Genomic DNA, 27,097 nt, shown 5'->3' with positions numbered 1-27,097 from the left:
GTGTGCTATTCAACCACTTTACCAATAACCTAGCTCATCTATTACAATAATGCATGCAGAACTGGTTCCTTCCTTCAAAATACTGTAGGGGACTAGTAAATCACTATAATTTAACGTAATTAATTCAATGTAATTTTTGTTTTCTTGTTGGTCCAATATCTACACTCCCTTTAATTGTTTTACTCCCCTTCACAACACAGCAGGTATGTTTGTATGATTTCTTATTAACTTAATTGTCTTGAGTACTTTGCATACAGCCCAGTACACTGGTTGACCAAAATGAGTCTGACAAAACAGTTATATATAACCACAGGAACTCTGAGGTCAGTCATGCTGAGAACTCTGTTCCGTCTCTGCTTCTCTATCTTTACCTGTTCATATGAACTATGGTGGTCTTTGTGGTCATGCTGCCTCTTCTAGCCCTCAGTCTGCACAAAGGTAAAGAATAAAACATTTAAAGTTGCATTGTGTTGCATCACAGTCATGCAAGAGCAACACTTCTGGCATAGAATTGCAAATATCTGTGTCATTTGCTTTATTTAGTGTGTTCTGCACATTATAGTACAATACAATTTCCAGGCCACCCAGGCAATGTCTTTTCGAGGGAAGACCTTGAATATTTCAGGAAAACAATGTCAAAATTCTGCACATGTTTAAACAGTATTTCTCCATAGAGGAAGAGTCCATGTGCTAAAATGGCCTGTCTGCAGTCCAGACCTGTCAAATTAGGTGCATCATGGAATGAAAAACATGATTAAGAAGAATACCCCATACTGTTGAGCAACTGCAATAACAGGCAGGAATGGGACAACATTTCATTCTCAAAACTCTAGCAACTGGTCTCCTCAGTTCCTAAACATTTACAGAATGTTGTTAAATGAAGGGGTGAAGCAGCACAGTGAGAAACATTGTCTGTCACAACTTTTTTTGAAACATTGTTATTTTTCATTGACAATGTCTCAAGCAACTTCCCTAATTATGTTTTCTAATGGAGGGGCTTACAGGGATGGCTGACAACCATCACTCAGCCCATTTCTGTTTCTAAGATATATAAACCCTCCTTGAGATTTTTTTAGAACCTCCTTGATGGAAAAGCCTAAAGCCTGGCACTTGTGATTGTTCCCCTGGGAGGTTAACTTTACTACATCTTTTGAGTGATGGGAGTGAGCATCACATCCTTTATTCTGTTATGACTAAACCCACCATCCCATTTATTCTGATAAAAACAACTATAAGCCATTCATTCCAGTGGAGCTATGAGGGATACCAACGTGCACCAGTGTGTCAGTGCAGGAGCAGGACTTATACACTAGATGGCAGCATTACATGTTGATGGAAAATGTTAGTTGTGTGATCATACAGTACAGCATATGACTATGATTTCTGCCTGCACTGTGTGCTTTTGTACTAGATGGTTGCTAACTTATGAGAATTCACTGTTCTTGTTTGTGTTTCCTGTTGGGCCAAGAATCATACCCCAGGCCACATCGGCTGTGACTGAAAGTAACAGCCATCTCCTCATATGTACAGAGCATGCGTGTGACATGTCGTTTCACTTTATTGTTCTTGTAGTTGTACTTGATGAAAAATGTATTATACTTCTCCTTGCTGCAATTCTTCACAAAGGTAGGCTTCTGTATCTACTGCAACATCTCTGCCTAGACAGTGTGTTAAATAAAAGAAGATGTAAATAGACTGATAATTGTGTTTGTAATTCCGTTAATTACGTTCTCTCACAATGAGACACTTGTAGCACTCTGTTTAACATTCCGCATGTGTGTGGCATGTTATGTTTCACTTCATTGTTCTTGTGGTTGAATTGTCACTATATCTGTACTGACCTACAGTACTTTTGTCACTGCCTCATCAGTCTGTCTTTGTCATGATGGGGAGAAAGAGGCTTATTGAAGGTACTGAAATGGATGCAAAATGTATTCTACTCCTTGCTGCACTCATTCACAAAGGTAGGCTTCTGTATCTGCTGCAACATCTGTCTCGACACCATGTTAAATAAAAGAAGATCTAAATAGACATGTTTATACTGTATCATGTGCAATCTTCATAAAATTGTGTTTGTAATTAGTTTTCACTCTGCTGAAGTACTCCCACAATGAGACACTTGCAGCACTCTGTTTAACATTCTGTCTCCACAGTGGCCAGTGCCCCGGAGTCTGTGTTCGCTCTAGAGGGAAACTCTGTCACCCTGACCATGAAGGAAAATTACCATCTGGATGTAGATGAAGCCCACTGGATCTTAAATAGAACATGTAATGTTGTTAAATATTATCCAGATAGTGAGCACATATCTCGCCAGCTAGTTGTCCTAGAGTCTTATAAGGGCAGAGTGGAGTTTGATAACACCACCTTCTCTCTGGAGCTGAAGAACCTGCAGAAGAATGACAGCGGACACTACCAAGGACAAATAAAGCTGAATGATACTGATGATATTAATGATAATGTTGTTGAATACTGGCTCAGTATTGTCGGTAAGTTACCAGCAACATGGAAATATTTCACTAATCAAAATGAATCTTACATGCACTTCAGACATTATTAGAATAAACATTGTAATGAGATGAGCTAAATGGTGTCATTTAAAGGTATGCTACATTAGTATTAGGTATTTTTAGACTGTATAGAGAATCAAAATCAGCTTTATTGGCCAGGTTTGCGTACACAAACGAGGAATCCGGTTAATCTTGGCTCGTTCAACATTCACATAACATATGAGGATACAAAAACAAAAACATAAAGGAGTAAAAAGAAAAAAAGAATAAAAACAGAACAGTAAGAATAGAATGAAGGGCAGTAGAATATGGCTAGGTATGAGAATAAATACAGTATGTACATTTGCAAATAAATAAATAGATAGACACTATGGGTGGTATATGGTAGTGCAGTTTCCGGGGGTTGCTGTCAAGGGTGCCATGGCCGTAGACCCCTCAACAGACACAAGCAAGATGCAATATACATTTGAAAGAGTGGGGATAGTGCAATATCAGTATAGACTGAGGTTTAAGATTAAAAATAAATATAGTGCAAGGCAGTTCAGTCCAATGATCATGTATTAATAATACTATTGTAACTGTAAGGTTGAAGTACACGAGGTAGATGATGAGCAGAACAGTGTTGATTGACTTGTTCAGTATGAGGGTGGGGGCTGTTACTGAGTGTTCAACAGAGTAACTGCTTGGGGAAAGAAGCTGTCTTTGTGTCGGCTGGTTTTGGCAAACAGTGCCCTGTATCGTCTGCCAGAGGGAAGGAGGTTGAACAGTTTGTGACCAGGATGTGAGGGGTCTGTAGAGATTTTAGCTGTCCTTTTCCTGACCCTGGACCTGTACAGGTCCTGGATGAAGGGAAGGTCAGCGCCAGTGATCCTTTCTGCAGCCCTACATGTAATTGTCCGTTGCAGTCTGGCCCTGTCCCGTTTGGTGGCTGACCCAAACCAGACAGTGATGGAGGTGCAGATGACAGACTGAATGATGGCTGAGTAGAAAGGGATCAGCAGCTCCTTAGGCAGATTAAACTTCTTTAGTTGTCTCAGGAAGTATAACCTCTGCTGGGCCTTTTTCTGGATAGTGTCGATGTGGAGAGACCATTTTAGGTCCTGTAAAATGGTTGATCCCAGGAACCTAAAGGAATCCACATTGGACACTGTGTCATTCAGAATGGCGAGGGAGGGGGGACTTCTCCTAAAGTCCACTGTCATCTCCACAGTCTTCTTGGGGTTGAGCTCCAGGTAGTTCTGACTGCAACTCTGGACCAGCTGTTCCACCTCCTGCCTGTATGCATCCTGGATCAAACCAATGACGGTGGTGTCATCTGCAAACTTCAGGAGTTTTACAGATGGGCTCTTTGAGGTGCAGTCATTTGTGTAGAGGGAGAAGAGCAGTGGGGAAAGGACACACCCCTGTGGGGCACCTGTACTGATGGACCGGGTTTTGGATGAGATGTTACCTAGTCTGACATGCTGCTGCCTGTCAGTCAGAAAGTTGATGATCCACAGACAGGTAGAGGCAGGCACTGACAACTAGGTGAGCTTCTGATGTAGGAGTTCAGGCATGATGGTGTTGAATGCAGAGCTGAAGTCCACAAACAGGATTCTGGCATACGTCCCTGGGGAGTCGAGGTGGTGCAGGATGAATTGCAGTCCCATATTGACAGCATCATCCGCCGACCTGTTTGCCCTGTAGGCAAATTGTAGGGGGTCCAGCAGTGGTCCTGATACTGTATGTCCTTCAGATGGCTCAAAACCAGTCTTTCAAAAGATTTCATGACCAGAGCTCCCCAGAGTCGCGATATATTTATACTTTACTTTGCCTGTTGTAAATATCCTACTTCTTGTGGCTTGTTCCCCTTGTATATAATGAAAATGCATTTGTTGTGGAGGGAAAGGATTAACAACAGGCAAAAGAGCTATATCTATTGACAAGGTAATGTTTATGAAGTTGCATGGCTGGTTCTCTCATTAGCGACTCGCTATGGCTATGCTGTATGGCTATGCTAGGTGAACGATTCCACTATTACACGTTCGTTTACCATCAAATTTGCTTCGTAAAGGTTATATAAAGGTGAAAATCTTGCATAGTGTACCTGTACACCTGTGTGTGTGTATGTGTATTGCAGAACAAGTATCTGCCCCTAACTTGACTGTGGAGCCTGGCCTGTCCAGTGGTGACCTCTGTAACATGACGGTGACCTGTACAGCTGGTGATCTCTCTCTGACCTCCAGCTGTAACAGCAGCACCTGCACACAGGCGGAACAGAGTATGGTTCCTGAGTACGGGTCCTCAAACCTGGCCATCTTTATTAGAGATGGTGTCATTATCTGCAACCATAGCAACCCACTCAGCTGGAGTAATGCCACAGTAACACTGTGCCAACATACAGAACGTAAGAAACACATTTAATCTTTATGATACCTCTATATGTGACACATGATCTGTAACAGTGTCAAATCAGTCAGGCATAGTAATGCTGCAATGGAAATTGAGATGCTGTGTTCATTGTGTACTTGAGACACAAATTATTATGACTGCCACGCAAACGAAGTGGAATTCTGTTCTTGGGGGGTCATACAATAAATGAATTTATGTGTACATTTCCACACACACACATACGCACACACAGATTAACACACCCACACACATACATAGACACACACACAAGCCACACACAAGCACACCCACACACACACACACACACACACACACACGCAAACACACACTCACACACACACACACACACACACACACACACACAGGCATGCACACACACACGCGCACACACACACACACACACACACACACACACAAACGCACATTATGAAGGTATTATTGTAGCAAAAGTCTTTAGCACATGTACAAGTAACTGCAGATAATGCATGTGTACACTAAAGTCACAAATGTGTAACAGTAAATTTGAAGTCGTACATATTTTGTTATACCTTGTAAGGAAACATTTAATTTGCAATGTGTAGTGTGGGATTTGTGCCCAAAGGATTTATGAACCCGTAGCCCCTATTTTGTGTTTACAAGGTATAAAAGAAATATGTATGACTTCAAATTTACTGTTACACATTTGTCACTTTAGTGTACGCATGCAAAATCTGCATGTTCTAAAGACTTTTGCTACAATAATACCTTCATACAATACCTTCATAGCACACAAGCACGCACACACACACACACACACACACACATAGAAGCACACATATTGTACACAGAAGCAAACACACACACACACACACACACACACACACACACACACACACTCACTCACAAGCAAACACACACACACACACACAGAAGCACACATATACACAGAAGCAAACACACACATGCACACACTCATTTACATACATACAATTTGCAAGAGTAGGGGATGGAGTAGGAGATGGAGACAAATTGACAAGTGTGATTTATTTTTGTGGAGAGAATGTGCAGATCTGGGTGGCAGCCATATTTATTTAAATCTAGTTTAATCCATGAATCCATGATTTGTTTGACATTGTCTCAGGACAGAAGTTGTTGTTTTGTGTTTTATAAAGATTTGTTTGGCTTCCAGCAGCAATTCTCTCAGGCCCATGTGCCCTCTTTGTATGGATCAGGATTGCTGTAGGAGGCCTTTTAGTTACCATAGTTACAGCTGGAGTGTGCTGCTGGATTAAACGACTGGAGAAAAGGTAAAGAACAGCTCATGATTTCTGAAGAACATTATAATAGACTCTGAAAACTATGGGGCTTGTAATGTTTTGTTTATTATTTTACAGAAGGACCCTTAATGGCTGATAAACACAACATTATGATTATACAAAACACTCGGTGGAACAACTTTCAGCCACTTTTCTTTAATTTACTGTAATTCACATTTACTGAAAACATCAAACATATTTTCACAGGATATACAGACATGCAGCTCTCCCAGCGAGGTAGAAAGTCAGAGGCATCCTATTTGGCCAGTAAGAATTACTGTGCCACTTTGTATCTGATAGATAGATATAGCTAGAGAGAAAGATAGATAGATTTCCCAATGCTCAATATCCCCACACCACTTCTGTGAGGAGTTGCAAAAGCGTTGGTACATCTACCCCTGAACATGCTTCTCTGTCTGGTGAATGTGCTGTGTAAGAGGTGGCTGTTGTTGTCCATGATTAACAACATGTTCAGGGACCTTCTCTCTCATCACTGGTTCAGTGCCAACAACGGAGCAACAACCGCAGCTTTCGTCACCAGCCTGTCCAGTCTCTCTGTGTCCCTCTTCCTAATGCCTCCTCAGCAGACACTTTTATCCGCACGGTCGGGTTCAAGATGCTCCACCACACCCATATTATGCTGTGTAAATACAGAATAAATTATCTATCATATCATAAATATCTATCAATTCTAATTCTATTTTTATGTTTTTTTTTCCCTTCATTTTTCATTATATTTTTTCTATTTTTATAAACAAGTGCCTGAACACTTACACAACTATTTGTGTGTGTTACAATGTGCCATAAATTACAAGGCCCCCCTATGGAATTTCACAGAATTTGGTGTGCATCCAGTAGTTGTTTAAGTGGGAAATTCTCTATTTATGGTTAAGGCCTGTGATCAGGATTGCTGTAGGAGGCGTCTCTCTCTTTCTCTCACACACAAACACACAGTGGCACAGCCTCTCTATCTATATCTCTCTCTCTCACACACACACACACACAAGCACACACAATTCTCTCTCACCACTCTCTTTCTTTCTGTCACTAACCCTGACATTCTCTTCTTGATGATCTCATGTAATAATTTGCACATACTCTAGGTCAGTGGTTCTTAAACTTTTTGTCTACTGTAGCTACCCCCCAGAAAACATGGGCCAAGTCTCGCAACCCCCTTTTCTCTAATGGAATTTGGTTTCGAAATGTTGTGAAATGGGCATTGGAAGCAGAGGCAAAAAATGTCTTCTCTCATAGGTAGGCTATGTCACCACCAAAGGCATTATGTTAATGGCAGCCTTTGACTAAAAACCTTTAGAAAAATGTTTTCGCATTTCGCGACCCTTCCAATATTTTTGCCGACCCCCAGTTTAAGAACCAGACATCATTGTCTTGGTATTTGATTTGATATGTGTGTTATTGTAAGTTGTATGTGGGGTAGTACATTGGGACGAGAACAGGTGCTGTCTGGATGGGAACCCTTTAGCTAAGCAAGATTTACTTGCAGAATGGGTTTCTTTCATTTGTGTGTTATACAATGATTCTGATATGTACAACTGTTTGATTGTTCTCTTCATCGTGATCATCTTCTCCATGTTGATACACCCAAATGTTGATATTGATTCATTGAGGCCAATCATTTTGATATACTGGTTGATTCCTTTAATAAACTTTGAAGCTTTTGAGGACATACTACCATTGCTGTTGGTCCTATTGCTTCCTAGGCCTTTTTCTGAATCTTTACGTCTATGAATATAGCTGCTTATAATGACAATATATAATCACATTTAATGATACATACTGCTGTGCTTTCCAAGCATCTTTAAATGAGAGTCTGAGGCGTACTAGACACACTGCGCCTCCCATGATCATTATGTTATTACTGATCAGCATTCTTCTCCTACATCAGACACACAGTCAAATGACATTCGGCATTTACCAGTGACTCTGTGACTGTGTGTTTTCTTGTTGGTCCGATATCTACACTCCCTTTAATTGTTTTACTCCCCTTCTTAACGCAGCAGGTATATTAAATGTTTGTATGATTTCTTATTAACTTAATTGTGTTGAGTACTTTGCACACAGCCCAGTCGACACTGGTTGACCAAAATGCGTCTGACAAAACAGTTATATATAACCACAGGAACTCTGAGGTCAGTCATGCTGAAAACTCTGTTACGTCTCTGCTTCTCTATCTTTACCTGCTCATATGAACTATCGCGGCCTTTGTGGTCATGCTGCCTCTTCTAGCCCTCAGTCTGCACAAAGGTAAAGAATAAAACATTTAAAGTTGCATTCATGAGTCCCATGCGTTTCCCACCAGCGGAGTTGGCTAGTTCAAACTTTTGCCAACTTAAAAAAAGCTTAACTCGTGTCACGCTGTTCGCCAACAGCAACATCCATCTTCTTTGTTTTCAAGTAGCAGGGAATTCAAGTCAAACCGTTGCAACTCTGCCATCAATCATCATGTTAAGCCCGCCTAACATCTCTACACACGATTTGATTGGCCTGATAGAAGTTTAATTTTTTCAGCTCACAAGCCAACGGAGAGTTGCTAGACTAGCCCTGGCAGCAAATGTAATTTCTAGGCTAGCCTTCTGTACATTACAGTACAATTTCCTTTGTTTTAGTACTGGCATCAATCTTGTATGCATTCCACAAGTCTGGTTTTTATCTCTCAACGGTGAATTCTGCAGACTAACACAATAAATTAAATTTCAAACACTAATTTGCACTCTGATTATTGTACATTGAATGTCTGTCTTGACTGTGGAGCCTATTCAGCAACTATTCAGAGCTGGTCAAAGTTCATCTGAACATCTTTTGACTCGGTAAAGACTTGGTGCTTGCTGTGCTCACGAGTGTCTCTAAAACACTATGTGCTTGTGTTTGCAGAGCAAGTGTCCCTTAACTTGACTGTGGAGACTGTCCTGCTCAGTGGTGACCTCTGTAACATGACGGTGACCTGTAGAGCTGGTGACCTCTCTCTGTGTCCTCAAGCCTTGCCATCTTTATTAGAGATGGAGTCATTGTCTGCAGCCATAGTAATTTTGTCATGCCACAGTGGAAACTGAAGCAATTTGTCTGCCAGTTAAGAAACAGTGTGATCTCTCTGATGACGTGACAGCTACCATTTTTATATCTAAGGGCTTTCAGATATAACCTCCGGAGTATATGCGGAGGTTTGTCAAACGGAGGTCCTACCCTTCGGGTGATTCAGATATGATGCTAACCTGCAGACCTTATACAGACCTTATACGGACCTATGTGTGAACGACATACAGTACACGCACATTACAGAATCTCTGTGTGGTTGTCGAGTGAGGGGGGTGGAACCTCCGGTCTTACACGTATGTCTGAAAGCCCTAATTATTTTCATTGGCAATGTCTCAAGCAACTTCCCTAATTATGTTTTATAAACAAAGGGAGTAGCTTACAGGGATGGCTGACATCACTCATCTCACTTTTGTTTCTAAGATATTTAAACCTTCCTTGATGGAATAGCCTACCCCCCTGCTCTTTAAGCTCCTAAAGCCTGGTACTTGTGATTGTTCCCCTGGGTGGTTAACCTCACTACATCTTTTGAGTGATGGGAGCGAGCATCACATCCCTTATTCTGTTATGAGTAAACCCACCTTCCCATTTATTCTGATAAAAACAACTATAAGCCATTCATTCCAGTGGAGCTATGAGGGATACCAACGTGCACCAGTGTGTCAGTGCAGGAGCAGGACTTATACACTAGATGGCAGCATTGCATGTTGATGGAAAATGTTAAAGTTGTGTTATCATATAGCAGTATGATTTCTGTCTGCACTGCTTTTGGAGTAGATGGTTGCTGACTTCTGAGAATTCGCTGCTCTTGTTTGTGTTTACTGTTGGGCCAAGAATCACACCCAGGCCACATCGGCCATGACATGATCTGTATCTAAAACTAACAGCCATCTCCTCTTCTGTACAGAGCATGCGTGTGACATGTCATGTTTCACTTCATTGTTCTTGTGGTTGACTTGTCACCGGACTATATTTGTATTGAGCTACTTTTGTCTCCGCTTCATCAGTCTCTGTCATGACGGGGAGAAAGAGGCTTATTGAAGGTACAGAAATGGAAGCAAAATGTGTTCTACTTCTTGCAGTAATCCTTAACAAAGGTAGGCTTCTGTATCTACTGCAACATCTCTGTCTCACCACTGTGTTAAATAAAGGAAGATGTAAATAGATTGATAAACATATTTTTATATAATGTGCAGTCTTCATGAAATTCTGTCATTAATTTCACTCTGCTGAAATTATACCTTCTCTCACACAGTTTCCATTCTGTCTTCACAGTAGCCAGTGCCCCAGAATCTGTGTTTGCTCTAGAGGGAAACTCTGTCACCCTGATCATGAAGGAAAATTACCATCTTGATCCAAATGACGTAACCTGGACCTTTAATGAATCATTTGATATTGTTAGATATTATCCACACTATAATAAATCTCGCCAGCTAAGAGTCCTAGGCCTTTATAAGGGTAGAGTAGAATTTGATAGCACCACGTTCTCTCTGGAGCTGAAGAACCTGCAGAAGAATGACAGCGGACTCTACAAAGGAGAGATACATTCTGAGAACTGCACTATTGTAATAGTATACAGGCTCTCTATTTTCGGTGAGTTAACAGTACCATGCAAACATTTCACTAATCAAAGTGAATCATACATGCACTTCAGACATTATTAAGGTAAACAATGTAATGAGATGTAATTTGATCATGGTTTGGCTTCATGATTCTGACTTACAGACATACAGACACTATCGCCGTCGCTGTCGTGTAGCCGAGGCCTAACAGCAGTGCAGCTGCTTCAGAGCTGGTCTAAGTTTATTAACTGTCCTCATTTAGAATAAAAGCTTTTTTGTTATAGGAAGACTTATAAATTCATTTATTTTCAAATGAACATTTGCAGTAAAGTACTAGTAGCTCTACGTCTATGCACACAAAAGATGAAAACATGCCTTAAACACTGTGGACCCTAATTGGAATGATGGGCAAAATGTAAATGGTAAATGGACTGCATTTTTATAGCGCTTTTCTACTCCTCTGAGCACTCAAAGTGCTTTATAGAGTAATGTCCGATATTCACCCATTCACACACACACACACACACACACAGATGGCGGAAGCTGCAAGGCGCCAACCTGCACATCAGGAGCAGTTTGGGGTTTAGTGTCTTGCTCAAGGACACCTCGACAGGGTCAGGGTCCCTCCGGTTACTGGACAGCTCCTTTACCTCCTTAGTCACTGCCGCCCCAAAGTCTGAAGTCTAATTAAAGCTAACTTAAAGGAACACACCACCCAATGTCAGTAGTAATATATGTTCTTACCTTAACTTTCACGAGTTGAGTCATACCTCTCCCGTGTCGGTACGTGCACTCAAACGCTCTGGTGCGCGGCGCGAATGAGTTAGCATGTTGCTATGCTAGCGGGCTCAGACGTAGCCATAGAGGGTGGACGATAGCAGTAATAAAAAATATCCACGTTTTCCCTACTTAAATACAGTTGCACGAGTAGTTGATAAAAATGTGTACATGTAAGGTCACACAACATGAAACGTGGCGATTTTCCAAGCGAATAAACAGGATAGCACTTGGGAGTACTTCGACCTAGCGTAGTAATATTAATTAACACCTAATTGTAGATCCTATCCACCGTTTGCAGCGAAGCTGAATTCTATGAAACATGAAATCACTATAATACTTCTGCTTGTTATCACAACCCTTTACAATGCATGTTATAACCATGATTGTTCACAATCTACTTTCTAAGTCAGCTCAAATTAACGCCAGCAGGGCAGGTTGTCTCTATTTACGGAAATGACTGTGTGTGCCTCGGAGGCGGAGGGGGAGGGGGAGGCTGAGGGGTCGATCCAGCTCTCTGGTGGATAGGATCTACAATTAGGTGTTAACTAATATTACTACGCTAGGTCGTGCCTATTGCTCCACACATTGTAGTTCTCCTGTTTATTCGCTTGGAAAATTGCCACCTTTCATCTTGTGTGACCTTACACATTTTTATCAACTACTCGTGGAACTGTATTTAAGTAGGGAAAACGTGGATGTTTTTGATTACTGCTATCTTCCTCCCTCTATGGCTACGTCTGAGGCCGCTAGCATAGCAACATGCTAACTCATTTGCGCCACGCACCAGAGCGCTTGAGTGCATGTACCGACACGGGAGAGGTATGACTCAACTCGTAAAAGTTAAGGGAAGAACATATATTACTACTGACATTGGGTGGCGTGTTCCTTTAACAACTAGGCAAAATAAATTTGCTATACAAGGGCAAGATCTTAAGTGCAAACACTGCTGTGTCAGCTTTTTGTTGACAGACTTTGTACTGTGCACTGCCCAATGTTTAAATTAAGGCTCTGTGTGTGTGTGTGTGTGTGTTTTGCAGAGAAAGTGTCTGCCCCTGTCTTGACTGTGGAGCCTGACCTGTCTAGTGGTGACCTCTGTAATGTGACAGTAACAGCGAACTGTACAGCTGGTGAACTCACTCTGACCTCCACCTGTAACTGCAGCATCTGCACACAGGAGGAACTGACTATGTCCTCAAGCCTTGCCATCGGTATTAGAGATGGTGACATCATCTGCAACCATAGCAACCAACTCAACTGGAGTCATGCCACAGTAAGACTGTGCCAAAATACACAACGTAAGAAACAGTTCAGGATCAGTTTAATCTTTCTGATAGCTGCCAAGAAACACACATACACACACACACACACACACACACACACACACACACAAACACACACTTTACATGTGTTAGTGTGCGTCATGATGACAATAGTATGTATGCTTTATATGTTATGTTGTTGCTAGAGTCTTTCATAACAGGACCCCTTGAATGGAAACTTATTATTATTGCTGGAGGACTAGCACTCGGAGGACTATTCATTTGTGGAGTTCTGTATTTCCGAATGCACGTGACGAATAAAGGTACAGTAGAATAATGTTTATAGGTTGACTAACTGTAGCTTTGTGGTTGGTTATCCCTGATCATAATCTTACCTCAACTGGCCCAGACCCTAACTTAAAGTGTAAATGTCAGGTTAAAAAACATTTTTGACAAATGAAGGGACATGAAGCAAGATAGTAGTGAGTAGTGATTTTTCTTGAAAAATCAACTTTAAATACAATAGAACAATATTTAGTTATTTTTATAGACCCTTTCAACAAGAAACAAAAACAATGCTTGAACGTTCTATTTTGTTCCCAATCTCCAGTTCCTCTGCATTAAGATAACATATGAAATGTTAAAACGGAAGCCTTCATTTGTCAAAAATGTTTTTTAACCTGACATATACACTTTAAGGGGAAAAGATGGCATTACTAATGATGATTCATATAGTTAGTAATTTGAGTAATTTCAGAAAACAATAATTGTAAACATTTTACTCAAACGCCAAAATGTTATACAATAACACAGCTTCTGTATGTAAACATACACATAGCTCATATAGGTAAGAAATAAATGCATGATGATCACTTTCACATACAGTACACAAACATTCTTCTTCCATTGGAAAGCCACACAGTCACAATGTCACAAGTAGCCTACAGTTCATTTTGAGAGGCCTGCTCTACTCTACAGTGCTTATGTTCACTAATAACGTGCTGTGGTGCGGTGTGCATGTATTCCCTAACAATGTGCATCATTTTGCTGCAGGCAGTTTATCTTCACACATTTATCAGTCAGTGGAGGTAGGTTTGTCTGAGTCACTCATTTTCAAATGTGCGTGTTCAAACAATGCTCAGTTACTCCCTTTAAAGGTTACTGTTTGGTCCCCCCTTTCATATGAATTTGGCTTCCTTTTGTGTTTTACTGTAATTGTTTGTTGCATAACTGTTTTACTGTAACTGAATAATTTGCCGCTTGATTGAGTGTCTGTTTTGTCTTTTGTGTCCCCCTGAGAACCTGGAGAAGAATCAGACAGACCTTGTTTGTGCAAAGGTGAGCCTCTGACTATGTTCTACCATCCGTCCCTCACACTTAATATATTATCTACAAGACATTAGGTGACGGATATAATAAAAGATAAGCTACTGTACTTTCCCTCTCATAGTAAATGTAAACCTGACATATAGGGAAACTTTTACCAGGTAGGGGGTCTAGGCTGCAAGATGACTTGTGAAACTGGTTTCAGCCATCTCTGCTCAGTCCTGGTTCACTGAGAATGTGAAAGTTCTAGACACCACTAGTTGCTGTTCCTCGGGTTCATTTACACTTCTTCCTTCTCTCTACAGGCTCTGAGTCCGTCATCAGATGTGAAGAGCCTGAGTGCCTTCAAATCTCAGTCTTCCTCATCCCATGCTGAGATAGGCCCCTCACAGGTGACGTTAATGTCAATCACAATAATATTGGTTCCTGACTACACAATGGCTAATGCCCAGTAGTCCAGGAATTGGTCATGTTTAGTATTTTTGTTATGATGCTGGTGAATTTATTTTTATGTCTAAAATTGTGGAGTAGGCACTAACTATGCAGTGCCTCTGTAAAGTTAGGAAGGGGTGTATTTAAAATTGTGGATTTCATTATTAATGTAAACAATCCCCAATGAAACTGGTCTAGTTCCCTTTTACCAGCTTGCTTAAGAGTTTGTTATTAGGTACTATATGCTGTGCTGTCATAGTCTTGATAGCCCATTTTGCTGATTTTGTTGACACCTGTATCAAGACATACAAAGGATAAAAATTTAGCATGTTTATTTATGCAGATTCAAATGACCTCATTACTTGAATAAATATCAAAGGTGACAAACTTAAAACAACACCGAAGATTATTTTGTACCTTAAAGTAATGTTTTCAAAATCATTTCAGTGGTTCATCAATAGGCTTGGGTATCGAATATCGAGTATTGGTTGGAACCGGGACTATCTTTGCGATTTTCCCGGAATCGTTCAAAAGTTTAAATTTCGATTCCTAGTTTCGATTCCCAGTCCGCCGACCGGAAGAAGAAACGGCTGAACACCAATGAAGAAGCGCATAGTTCATAGAATTAAAATTCATGGAGAAGGTCAGACTTTTTCAAGCAGGGTTCCCACGGATCCTTAAAAAGTCTTAAATACAACTGAATTTTCGAAAGAGAGGTATTAAATGTGTGTATGGGACAGCCAGCGAGTGCAAGAGAGCGAGTGATGTCTCCATCCAGTTTCGTGTATTTAAAACGCAATTGTATAAGTGACTAGGCTTTTAGGCTACGGGAGGAAGTGTAGTGGTTGCAGAGTGAAGATGTTTTTCACGGGTGTGGTTAAAGGAGTGAAAACGGTAATAATACAGTATGTACAAAATAATATGCCTGACGTTTTCGTGGTGTAGCTGAGGCCTGAGAGATAGACAGCAGATAGCCTACGTGGAATGAGGAGGCCTACAGTAGAATGAGCGGGAGAAAGAGTTGGTAAGTCAGTTAACGATAGGTTGGCCATACGTTCGAATTTAGGCCGGACATATGGATTTTAAAAGCCCTGTCCGGCGTCCAGCGCAGCCTCAAGCCGGACGCTCATTTGTTCTCCTTTTTGGAGTTGCGCTTGGCATCTAAAATCTTTGCTCGGACGCAGCATCGTTTCACAAACTATGGACGCGAAGACTGCTGGTCAAATTATGTGCAGTGCTTCGCAATCAGGAGGAAATACTGTATATGTTAAGTTGATCTGTTTGCATCTTTCCAGCGTGTTTTGCTGGCCTAGCCTAGGGAAGAAAATATCTGTCTAAGTTATAATAGCCAACCTGTAATATCTGCCAGCAGCTTGCTTGCCAGCGTTTCCCAGTAGGCTAGGCCTACTTCGCAAAAGTTGTGAAATATAACCGCGTATTTTTTGAATGTCGGCGACTGCTACATAAAAAAAAAACGTGCGTTCATAATGCGTGCGTGCTTGAGATGAAACCAGCAGTTTTCAGCAGGATCATGCGAGGAGGTAGCCTAGAAATCTAGACGCGCCCCTAGCGGCAGCAAATTGCTGCCAGGGCTAGTCTAGCAACTCTCCGTTGGCTTGTGAGCTCCAGAAATCGAATCTCAATCAGGCCAATGAAATCGTGTATAGAGTCGTTAGGTGGGCTTAACATAATGATTGATGGCAGAGTTGCAACGGTTTGGCTTGAATTCCCTGCTACTTGAAAACAAATAAGATGGATGTTGCTGTTGTCGAACAGTGTCACACGAGTTAAGCTTTTATTAAGTTGGCAAACGTTTGAACTAGCCAACTAGCTCCGCTGGTGGCAAACGCATGGGACTCATAGCGCTGCCGCTGTCCTATTGCATGCAGAGGGAATTTGAAAGACAACTGATTATCCCGCCCCTCGGACTGAGCACTGCGAACGGTGAGTGCCCAGACCCTACATTTTAATGTGGGTCTGGCTCTCAGGCTAGCGAGGAGGACCTGTCTCTTAATTAATTTAAAACAAGTCAATGGTTTTACAATGTTTCAGTCAAGCTTTGGTTGGTTTAGATACAACTGGTATGCAAAATGTAAAGTAGTGGGTTAACTTTAATTTGCTGTGCTGCATATTGGACAATAGATGCACATAGTAAATTATATAAAGTAGGCTTATTAAAATATGTAAATAGCTTAGTCTAACTTTGAAAAAAATATTGAAGGGAATCCAGTCTAGTGCACATGTCTTTGGCAAGTAGCCCTAGGCTACTACAGACACAGGTGAACAGAAGTCAGCCTCAGCAGTAAGCAAATCCAAATATGTACAGCCAGCTTCAAAAGCAAGCAGCCCAGACCCTAAAATTGTGTGTAATTCACACACAATTATTTTTCTTTCGCCAAAATATATTTGGTAACTTCTGTAGACATCCAAAATGGGGTGGGGGTTAAAATTAGTAGGAAAAAAAACTATTGCATAAACAGTCATATATATCTTTTTGCCGTGGTATAGTCTTAATTTTCATTTAGATGTCTTGAAAAGGTCTTAAAAGTCTTTAAATTTGCACTTGGAAAATGTGCAGATACCCTGAGAAAGACCGTTGGTTGGCTAGCTCATTTAAAATATCCTAAACTTTTTTTGACCCTGCCTCTTAAAAAAAATCGGAATCGAGAATCGTTAGGAACCGGAATCGAAATAAGAAATCGGAATTGGAATCGGAATCGTTCAAATTCAAACGATACCCAACCCTAATCATCAACTTGTAACAGGGTGAACGCCACTTCTGCATTCGCTTTACGGCCCTCTTCCTGAATTTCCCCTTGGGGATCAATAAAGTATCTATCTATCTATCTATCTATCTATCTATCTCTATAGGCTATAACAGCGTTGTAGAAGTTTGCCAAATCGGGTATAGCGGATCTGTAGTTTGAAAGAGACATAAGAAACTTCAGAGAAAACCAGCCATGCAACTTTCAAGAGCGGCACCTTCACCTCCACAATAAAAGCATTTGCATTAGCAAACATTTGTATTGTGTACAGGGGGGTAAGTCGCGAGAAGTTTTCTATTTACAATAGCAGAGTAACATATAAATACATCCCGACTCTAGAGCAAGGTCTACACTTGCCAAGAATACTTAAACATGCATAGTATACCTTTTACTAAACTAAATTACACAGCAATATAGACCATACATTTATACAAGTTACTAGTTCTACTGGGGCAATGAAAAAATGACCTTGCCTTGTGGCGCTCAACAAGGAAGGATAAATGTGAGTGCAATCTTTTCTACTGAGTAAGCTTAAAGTGTGTACAGATATAGTAGACTGGTACCAAAATTGAAAATTGTGCTTATTTAGGAAGCCCAAGGCATTTCTGAGACAAAGTTGGCAACAAGTTTTATTTGGTCAATTTGGGTGTGCTGAATTCAAATCTGCAATACAAGCTCTATATGACCTCTGGTGACCTCTAGAGGTCATTGAACTTTGGGGCTGTAAGCGTCCCAGCTGAACCCAGTTTCTCAGCTTTACAAGCAATGAAATGTACTAAAATGATGAATTAAGTTAACAAATGGACTTGTTTGGTAAAATTTGGGGTGCTGAATTCACTTTTATTATTTTATTTTACTGTCCCAAAGGGAATATGAACAGACAAAAAACAACTGCCATTCCATGTGCATTTCACATTTTTCCCCAAAATGGCCACCATGAAAATGGCTAGGCTGTGACATGCTTAGTCTGCTTCTTTTCGGCAAACATCAGCAGAAGTGTGGCAACGACATGCAGCAGTGCACTGCAGCTAGTATTTTTTGCAGTTGCAGTTCTTCCTTTTACACTGTGTAGTACAACGGCATATAACAAGATTGATAACAGCCTGAGGCACAGAAGGAAGGGAAGTGAGAATCTTTCTCAATTCGCCAACCCATAGTTTCCGATGGAGGCAGTGCAGGTCCTTGTTGTTTTGCTTGGAGCCATACAGCTGCTTGGTAGTGTGCCCTCTTGATATGAGCTTGAGGCTAGACATGAAGAGGCAGACACCAGGATGGTGCTCCATTGCACCAAGAGCCAGGCCTCTGCCATTGTTGTGTCTTCAAGAGACACAGAGGTCTTGGTTCTCCTTTTGGTCCATTTTCCCATCAACTGTGATAAAGTATGGATGAAGGCAGGCACCTCGAAGAAGCAGAAATTCATCCCAATTCACGCAGTTGCCGCAAAGCTTGGAGATGCTCTGCTCGTTACCCTGCCTGCCTTTCATGCTATCACAGGATGCGATACTACTTCTTTCTTGGCACACTCAAACAAAATCCTGTTTCAAAGTTATCATTGAGCACCATAGCCTTCTGAAAGAACTTGGCAAAGGTGACCTAAGCAGTACCACCTGTGCTGATGTGGAAGCCTTAATTTGCAAGGTTTTCAAAGCTGGCTCATGCACGTCATCAAACAGTGCCAGGGCCTCCCTATTTGCTCAGGCTGTTCCTTTGGAGAGATTGACCCCAAGCCATGATGCATTATCATTCCATATCAAGAGGGCACACTACCAAGCAACATTCGGTAACACTTTATAATAAGGGTACATAAATTATCATGAATTCATGCATAAATTAATTCATGATTTTTTTATTACTTCATTCCTTAATATCTCATGAATCATCAGGAATTGACATGAGTTCATAGTCTGTCATTCGTGACCTCATACATGAACAACACATCACCTCAAGTATTGGGTACGGTGGACACATCATTATGAATTATGATTTATTAAGTATGATCATGATTATTTATGTCATGTCAACAATTTCTGAAGTAATGCAGAAGTCATGAATTAATTCATGCATGAATTCATGATAATTCATGTACCCTTACCGTAAAGTGTTACCCAACATTCTTTACCAGATAAAACCCCGTAGGCCCAAGCAAAGCCAAGTCATGTGTTTCTATAATAGACCTTGTCTTGTCTTTTCAAATTACACATGCAAGTCTGTGTAGCCTTGTGATGGTCAAATATTGCTCAAATGTTTGTTCAACTGTGCCTTTGGTATTATGTATTATGCATTGGGCATCAGGCCATTCACTCTCCTTGAGTATATTCATATATTGTGGATTTTTCTGCCATTGTCACATTCTCAGAGTCAGAATGAAACTGAGATAAGGGTGGACATTGAGTTTCTATTCCCTTCCTTTGGCTTATATCCTTTTTAAAAGCTATGATTTTTTCGTATTCAGCAAGTTATATGACACCTTCTACAAGCCACAGTCTGACACATTCTATGACACCTTCTACTGTAAGCCAGCGTTCATGCACTGCTCATGCACAAGAAAGTGGCTTCTGCAGAGCTGTACACTCCAATGGCCAATGAACATGTTGATTCAGTAGCATAGAAAAGCAGAAGTGTGCATCACCACATCACAACACAGTGTGAATTTCCCACTCAGCTCACCATGTCAGGGCTCACTCCTTCATTGCCTCTTTATCACAAGTCTATTAACCGAGAAAATACAGAATACCATGTAGAAAGGACATAAACAGAAAATGACGTTCCACTTATTTTTCCTTTTTTAAATATTTATTTAGAGGATTGACCTAATTATCTTAGAATAGAATAATTTAAATGTGTTTTTTTCTTTCATTACTTCTGTGTGTGCATGTGACAAGCAGACACAAGCTCTGCAAAACAGTAGCACTGACCTTTATTTTCATGACCACATGTTTCTTTATGTTTATTTCAAGCGTGTGGTGTTACCTTATCTCATCTGTGACTCTAGCTAAGCTGCATCAACTTCCTTTAGCCTATTTCTTTTGATGTCAGCGTGGCATGTCAACGCCCCAGAACTGCTTACAGCGTTTGAAATAAATGTATAAATATTATTCTAACTGTACAGGTCGAAATTTTTAATGGATTACATACACTCTAAATACATTATATGGACTTGCTTACACACACTGAACCTTAAACACCGTTCTCTCTCAATCTATTAATTAAATTCTTCTAAATCTTTCTTCTTTATACTTATAAATAGTGATAGGCCTACCACCTTTCTACCTCAGGAAAGTTAAGCAGCTAAATGCCATTCCACTACATGTTTTACAAAGTATTATACAGCATGTCACAAATAAAATTGTTGTATCCTTGCAGGGCTGTAGTCAAGACCACTTTTGTCGAGTCCAAGACAAGTCCAAGACCAGGACTAGTCGAGACCAAGTCAAGACCGAGTCCAAAGAGGTTCGAGTCCAAGACAAGACCGAGTCCAAAAAGGTTCGAGTCCGAGTCAAGACCGAGTCCAGGATAGGAAAAAAAGTCTTGTGCATGACAGTATCAAGACAATCATTTTGGGTTATTATTATTATTATCTAAAAGCAAAAACAGTGTGAACACACCCAGGATTTGTAAGTGTAGCCATTCCCCTTCTCCAATATTATTATAGGGCTGTCAAACGATTCAAAATATATATTTTGAAATGAATTAATCTCGATTAACCGCAATTAAAAAGTTCCTAAAGACTAAAGCTTCAACATAAATCACAAAATTAATGAGTAACCACAAAGGTAAAAGTAAAACACTTTTATATTATTTAAATGATAATACTGACACAGTAATTGTGTTTTAAAGTATTCATTTCTTAAGAAATACTACACATATGATGCTGTTTAACTCATTTGTAAATGGTGCACTGTTACTTTAAGCCCATTGTGGCCACGTTCTCATAATGATCTTTTTTTTACCAGCTCCATTGAAATATAGCCTATAGCTAGTCCACAAGCTCTAATATTGTTTGTACCACATGTATTGTACAATATTAACAATGATAAGCATGATATTAAGTTATATGGTATAAACAATTTTCATTCCTTTGGAAATAGAAGCATGTAATGACATGATGCTAGCTAGACATTTTCTGTTTGCAATTAAAAGTGAATGATGAGCCTGAGCCAGTCACCTAGCTATCTGAATGGAATGTGTTTCAATCGGCATAATATGCGCTTCATGTAAACAAATTATTGAAGACTTCAAGACTCACCAGTTCCATTACACAAAGGCAAAGACAACTCTTCATATTTTTGTCCATTTTTCAAATCACAGTGAGTGCAGCCTACATACATGTTTATAACTGGTCAGTAGTGGAAATCGGATAAATCCGCAATCTCCTCTAACCTCGTCTTTGTTGCCTTCCTTTTATAAGTTTCTTATATTAAAAAGGAGATGTCAATTATCATCAACAACGACAAGCCAGCTGGAGCCTGCCAATCGTTTTCTCTCCTTCTCGTGTGCGTTCAGACGCGCTCTTAATTAAATGGAGTAGCATACGTTCAAGTTGGATCTTAATGGAGAGGAGCCGAGAAGTATCATCTTTATGTAACTGTTGCAGTTGGTGCATTTTGACATTGTAAACGTTATCTAACAAGAGTGAAAAGCAGTTTGCAGTAAAGCTACTATTTGGCTAAAAGAAATATGTATGACTTCAAATTTACTGTTACACATTTGTCACTTTAGTGTACGCATGCAAAATCTGCATGTTCTAAAGACTTTTGCTACAATAATACCTTCATACAATACCTTCATAGCACACAAGCACACACACACACACACACACACACACATAGAAGCACACATATTGTACACAGAAGCAAACACACACACACACACACACACACACACACACACACACACACACACTCACTCACAAGCAAACACACACACACACACACAGAAGCACACATATACACAGAAGCAAACACACACATGCACACACTCATTTACATACATACAATTTGCAAGAGTAGGGGATGGAGTAGGAGATGGAGACAAATTGACAAGTGTGATTTATTTTTGTGGAGAGAATGTGCAGATCTGGGTGGCAGCCATATTTATTTAAATCTAGTTTAATCCATGAATCCATGATTTGTTTGACATTGTCTCAGGACAGAAGTTGTTGTTTTGTGTTTTATAAAGATTTGTTTGGCTTCCAGCAGCAATTCTCTCAGGCCCATGTGCCCTCTTTGTATGGATCAGGATTGCTGTAGGAGGCCTTTTAGTTACCATAGTTACAGCTGGAGTGTGCTGCTGGATTAAACGACTGGAGAAAAGGTAAAGAACAGCTCATGATTTCTGAAGAACATTATAATAGACTCTGAAAACTATGGGGCTTGTAATGTTTTGTTTATTATTTTACAGAAGGACCCTTAATGGCTGATAAACACAACATTATGATTATACAAAACACTCGGTGGAACAACTTTCAGCCACTTTTCTTTAATTTACTGTAATTCACATTTACTGAAAACATCAAACATATTTTCACAGGATATACAGACATGCAGCTCTCCCAGCGAGGTAGAAAGTCAGAGGCATCCTATTTGGCCAGTAAGAATTACTGTGCCACTTTGTATCTGATAGATAGATATAGCTAGAGAGAAAGATAGATAGATTTCCCAATGCTCAATATCCCCACACCACTTCTGTGAGGAGTTGCAAAAGCGTTGGTACATCTACCCCTGAACATGCTTCTCTGTCTGGTGAATGTGCTGTGTAAGAGGTGGCTGTTGTTGTCCATGATTAACAACATGTTCAGGGACCTTCTCTCTCATCACTGGTTCAGTGCCAACAACGGAGCAACAACCGCAGCTTTCGTCACCAGCCTGTCCAGTCTCTCTGTGTCCCTCTTCCTAATGCCTCCTCAGCAGACACTTTTATCCGCACGGTCGGGTTCAAGATGCTCCACCACACCCATATTATGCTGTGTAAATACAGAATAAATTATCTATCATATCATAAATATCTATCAATTCTAATTCTATTTTTATGTTTTTTTTTCCCTTCATTTTTCATTATATTTTTTCTATTTTTATAAACAAGTGCCTGAACACTTACACAACTATTTGTGTGTGTTACAATGTGCCATAAATTACAAGGCCCCCCTATGGAATTTCACAGAATTTGGTGTGCATCCAGTAGTTGTTTAAGTGGGAAATTCTCTATTTATGGTTAAGGCCTGTGATCAGGATTGCTGTAGGAGGCGTCTCTCTCTTTCTCTCACACACAAACACACAGTGGCACAGCCTCTCTATCTATATCTCTCTCTCTCACACACACACACACACAAGCACACACAATTCTCTCTCACCACTCTCTTTCTTTCTGTCACTAACCCTGACATTCTCTTCTTGATGATCTCATGTAATAATTTGCACATACTCTAGGTCAGTGGTTCTTAAACTTTTTGTCTACTGTAGCTACCCCCCAGAAAACATGGGCCAAGTCTCGCAACCCCCTTTTCTCTAATGGAATTTGGTTTCGAAATGTTGTGAAATGGGCATTGGAAGCAGAGGCAAAAAATGTCTTCTCTCATAGGTAGGCTATGTCACCACCAAAGGCATTATGTTAATGGCAGCCTTTGACTAAAAACCTTTAGAAAAATGTTTTCGCATTTCGCGACCCTTCCAATATTTTTGCCGACCCCCAGTTTAAGAACCAGACATCATTGTCTTGGTATTTGATTTGATATGTGTGTTATTGTAAGTTGTATGTGGGGTAGTACATTGGGACGAGAACAGGTGCTGTCTGGATGGGAACCCTTTAGCTAAGCAAGATTTACTTGCAGAATGGGTTTCTTTCATTTGTGTGTTATACAATGATTCTGATATGTACAACTGTTTGATTGTTCTCTTCATCGTGATCATCTTCTCCATGTTGATACACCCAAATGTTGATATTGATTCATTGAGGCCAATCATTTTGATATACTGGTTGATTCCTTTAATAAACTTTGAAGCTTTTGAGGACATACTACCATTGCTGTTGGTCCTATTGCTTCCTAGGCCTTTTTCTGAATCTTTACGTCTATGAATATAGCTGCTTATAATGACAATATATAATCACATTTAATGATACATACTGCTGTGCTTTCCAAGCATCTTTAAATGAGAGTCTGAGGCGTACTAGACACACTGCGCCTCCCATGATCATTATGTTATTACTGATCAGCATTCTTCTCCTACATCAGACACACAGTCAAATGACATTCGGCATTTACCAGTGACTCTGTGACTGTGTGTTTTCTTGTTGGTCCGATATCTACACTCCCTTTAATTGTTTTACTCCCCTTCTTAACGCAGCAGGTATATTAAATGTTTGTATGATTTCTTATTAACTTAATTGTGTTGAGTACTTTGCACACAGCCCAGTCGACACTGGTTGACCAAAATGCGTCTGACAAAACAGTTATATATAACCACAGGAACTCTGAGGTCAGTCATGCTGAAAACTCTGTTACGTCTCTGCTTCTCTATCTTTACCTGCTCATATGAACTATCGCGGCCTTTGTGGTCATGCTGCCTCTTCTAGCCCTCAGTCTGCACAAAGGTAAAGAATAAAACATTTAAAGTTGCATTCATGAGTCCCATGCGTTTCCCACCAGCGGAGTTGGCTAGTTCAAACTTTTGCCAACTTAAAAAAAGCTTAACTCGTGTCACGCTGTTCGCCAACAGCAACATCCATCTTCTTTGTTTTCAAGTAGCAGGGAATTCAAGTCAAACCGTTGCAACTCTGCCATCAATCATCATGTTAAGCCCGCCTAACATCTCTACACACGATTTGATTGGCCTGATAGAAGTTTAATTTTTTCAGCTCACAAGCCAACGGAGAGTTGCTAGACTAGCCCTGGCAGCAAATGTAATTTCTAGGCTAGCCTTCTGTACATTACAGTACAATTTCCTTTGTTTTAGTACTGGCATCAATCTTGTATGCATTCCACAAGTCTGGTTTTTATCTCTCAACGGTGAATTCTGCAGACTAACACAATAAATTAAATTTCAAACACTAATTTGCACTCTGATTATTGTACATTGAATGTCTGTCTTGACTGTGGAGCCTATTCAGCAACTATTCAGAGCTGGTCAAAGTTCATCTGAACATCTTTTGACTCGGTAAAGACTTGGTGCTTGCTGTGCTCACGAGTGTCTCTAAAACACTATGTGCTTGTGTTTGCAGAGCAAGTGTCCCTTAACTTGACTGTGGAGACTGTCCTGCTCAGTGGTGACCTCTGTAACATGACGGTGACCTGTAGAGCTGGTGACCTCTCTCTGTGTCCTCAAGCCTTGCCATCTTTATTAGAGATGGAGTCATTGTCTGCAGCCATAGTAATTTTGTCATGCCACAGTGGAAACTGAAGCAATTTGTCTGCCAGTTAAGAAACAGTGTGATCTCTCTGATGACGTGACAGCTACCATTTTTATATCTAAGGGCTTTCAGATATAACCTCCGGAGTATATGCGGAGGTTTGTCAAACGGAGGTCCTACCCTTCGGGTGATTCAGATATGATGCTAACCTGCAGACCTTATACGGACCTATGTGTGAACGACATACAGTACACGCACATTACAGAATCTCTGTGTGGTTGTCGAGTGAGGGGGGTGGAACCTCCGGTCTTACACGTATGTCTGAAAGCCCTAATTATTTTCATTGGCAATGTCTCAAGCAACTTCCCTAATTATGTTTTATAAACAAAGGGAGTAGCTTACAGGGATGGCTGACATCACTCATCTCACTTTTGTTTCTAAGATATTTAAACCTTCCTTGATGGAATAGCCTACCCCCCTGCTCTTTAAGCTCCTAAAGCCTGGTACTTGTGATTGTTCCCCTGGGTGGTTAACCTCACTACATCTTTTGAGTGATGGGAGCGAGCATCACATCCCTTATTCTGTTATGAGTAAACCCACCTTCCCATTTATTCTGATAAAAACAACTATAAGCCATTCATTCCAGTGGAGCTATGAGGGATACCAACGTGCACCAGTGTGTCAGTGCAGGAGCAGGACTTATACACTAGATGGCAGCATTGCATGTTGATGGAAAATGTTAAAGTTGTGTTATCATATAGCAGTATGATTTCTGTCTGCACTGCTTTTGGAGTAGATGGTTGCTGACTTCTGAGAATTCGCTGCTCTTGTTTGTGTTTACTGTTGGGCCAAGAATCACACCCAGGCCACATCGGCCATGACATGATCTGTATCTAAAACTAACAGCCATCTCCTCTTCTGTACAGAGCATGCGTGTGACATGTCATGTTTCACTTCATTGTTCTTGTGGTTGACTTGTCACCGGACTATATTTGTATTGAGCTACTTTTGTCTCTGCTTCATCAGTCTCTGTCATGACGGGGAGAAAGAGGCTTATTGAAGGTACAGAAATGGAAGCAAAATGTGTTCTACTTCTTGCAGTAATCCTTAACAAAGGTAGGCTTCTGTATCTACTGCAACATCTCTGTCTCACCACTGTGTTAAATAAAGGAAGATGTAAATAGATTGATAAACATATTTTTATATAATGTGCAGTCTTCATGAAATTCTGTCATTAATTTCACTCTGCTGAAATTATACCTTCTCTCACACAGTTTCCATTCTGTCTTCACAGTAGCCAGTGCCCCAGAATCTGTGTTTGCTCTAGAGGGAAACTCTGTCACCCTGATCATGAAGGAAAATTACCATCTGGATCCAAATGACGTA

The 27,097-nt window shown here is 40.5% G+C and overlaps 1 protein-coding gene and 1 long non-coding RNA gene across 2 annotated transcripts; both read left to right on the top strand.

The window, feature by feature from the left end:
- Positions 1-386: 386 nt before the first annotated feature.
- On the top strand, positions 387-27,097 carry LOC121704845 (SLAM family member 6-like). The gene is made up of 11 exons (XM_042085402.1): positions 387-438; positions 1,573-1,626; positions 2,154-2,486; positions 4,627-4,757; positions 12,761-12,881; positions 13,052-13,168; positions 13,896-13,933; positions 14,145-14,183; positions 14,477-14,563; positions 26,738-26,827; positions 27,006-27,097. Exons 1-10 carry the CDS (start codon positions 387-389, stop codon positions 26,747-26,749), a joined length of 984 nt encoding a protein of 327 aa, XP_041941336.1. The 3' UTR covers positions 26,750-26,827; positions 27,006-27,097.
- Positions 10,245-12,724, top strand: LOC121712538. The gene is made up of 3 exons (XR_006032632.1): positions 10,245-10,341; positions 10,520-10,837; positions 12,624-12,724. It is a non-coding gene; the product is annotated as an uncharacterized LOC121712538 (long non-coding RNA).

The sequence above is a fragment of the Alosa sapidissima genome, chromosome 1 (assembly GCF_018492685.1).
Source record: "Alosa sapidissima isolate fAloSap1 chromosome 1, fAloSap1.pri, whole genome shotgun sequence".
In the NCBI taxonomy this organism is placed as follows: domain Eukaryota; kingdom Metazoa; phylum Chordata; class Actinopteri; order Clupeiformes; family Clupeidae; genus Alosa; species Alosa sapidissima.
The sequence above is the reverse complement of the archived record's forward strand: the minus strand, read 5'-3'. Positions and strand labels throughout refer to the sequence as shown.

Bases quoted from the DNA above. Each gene is read 5' to 3' on its own strand.
- LOC121704845 (XM_042085402.1), top strand. From the start codon at position 387: ATGGTGGTCTTTGTGGTCATGCTGCCTCTTCTAGCCCTCAGTCTGCAC. The intron at 1,627-2,153 runs GTAGGCTTCTGT...CTGTCTCCACAG, and splicing joins TGCTGCAATTCTTCACAAAG to TGGCCAGTGCCCCGGAGTCT. The intron at 12,882-13,051 runs GTAAGAAACAGT...TGTTGTTGCTAG, and splicing joins ACTGTGCCAAAATACACAAC to AGTCTTTCATAACAGGACCC.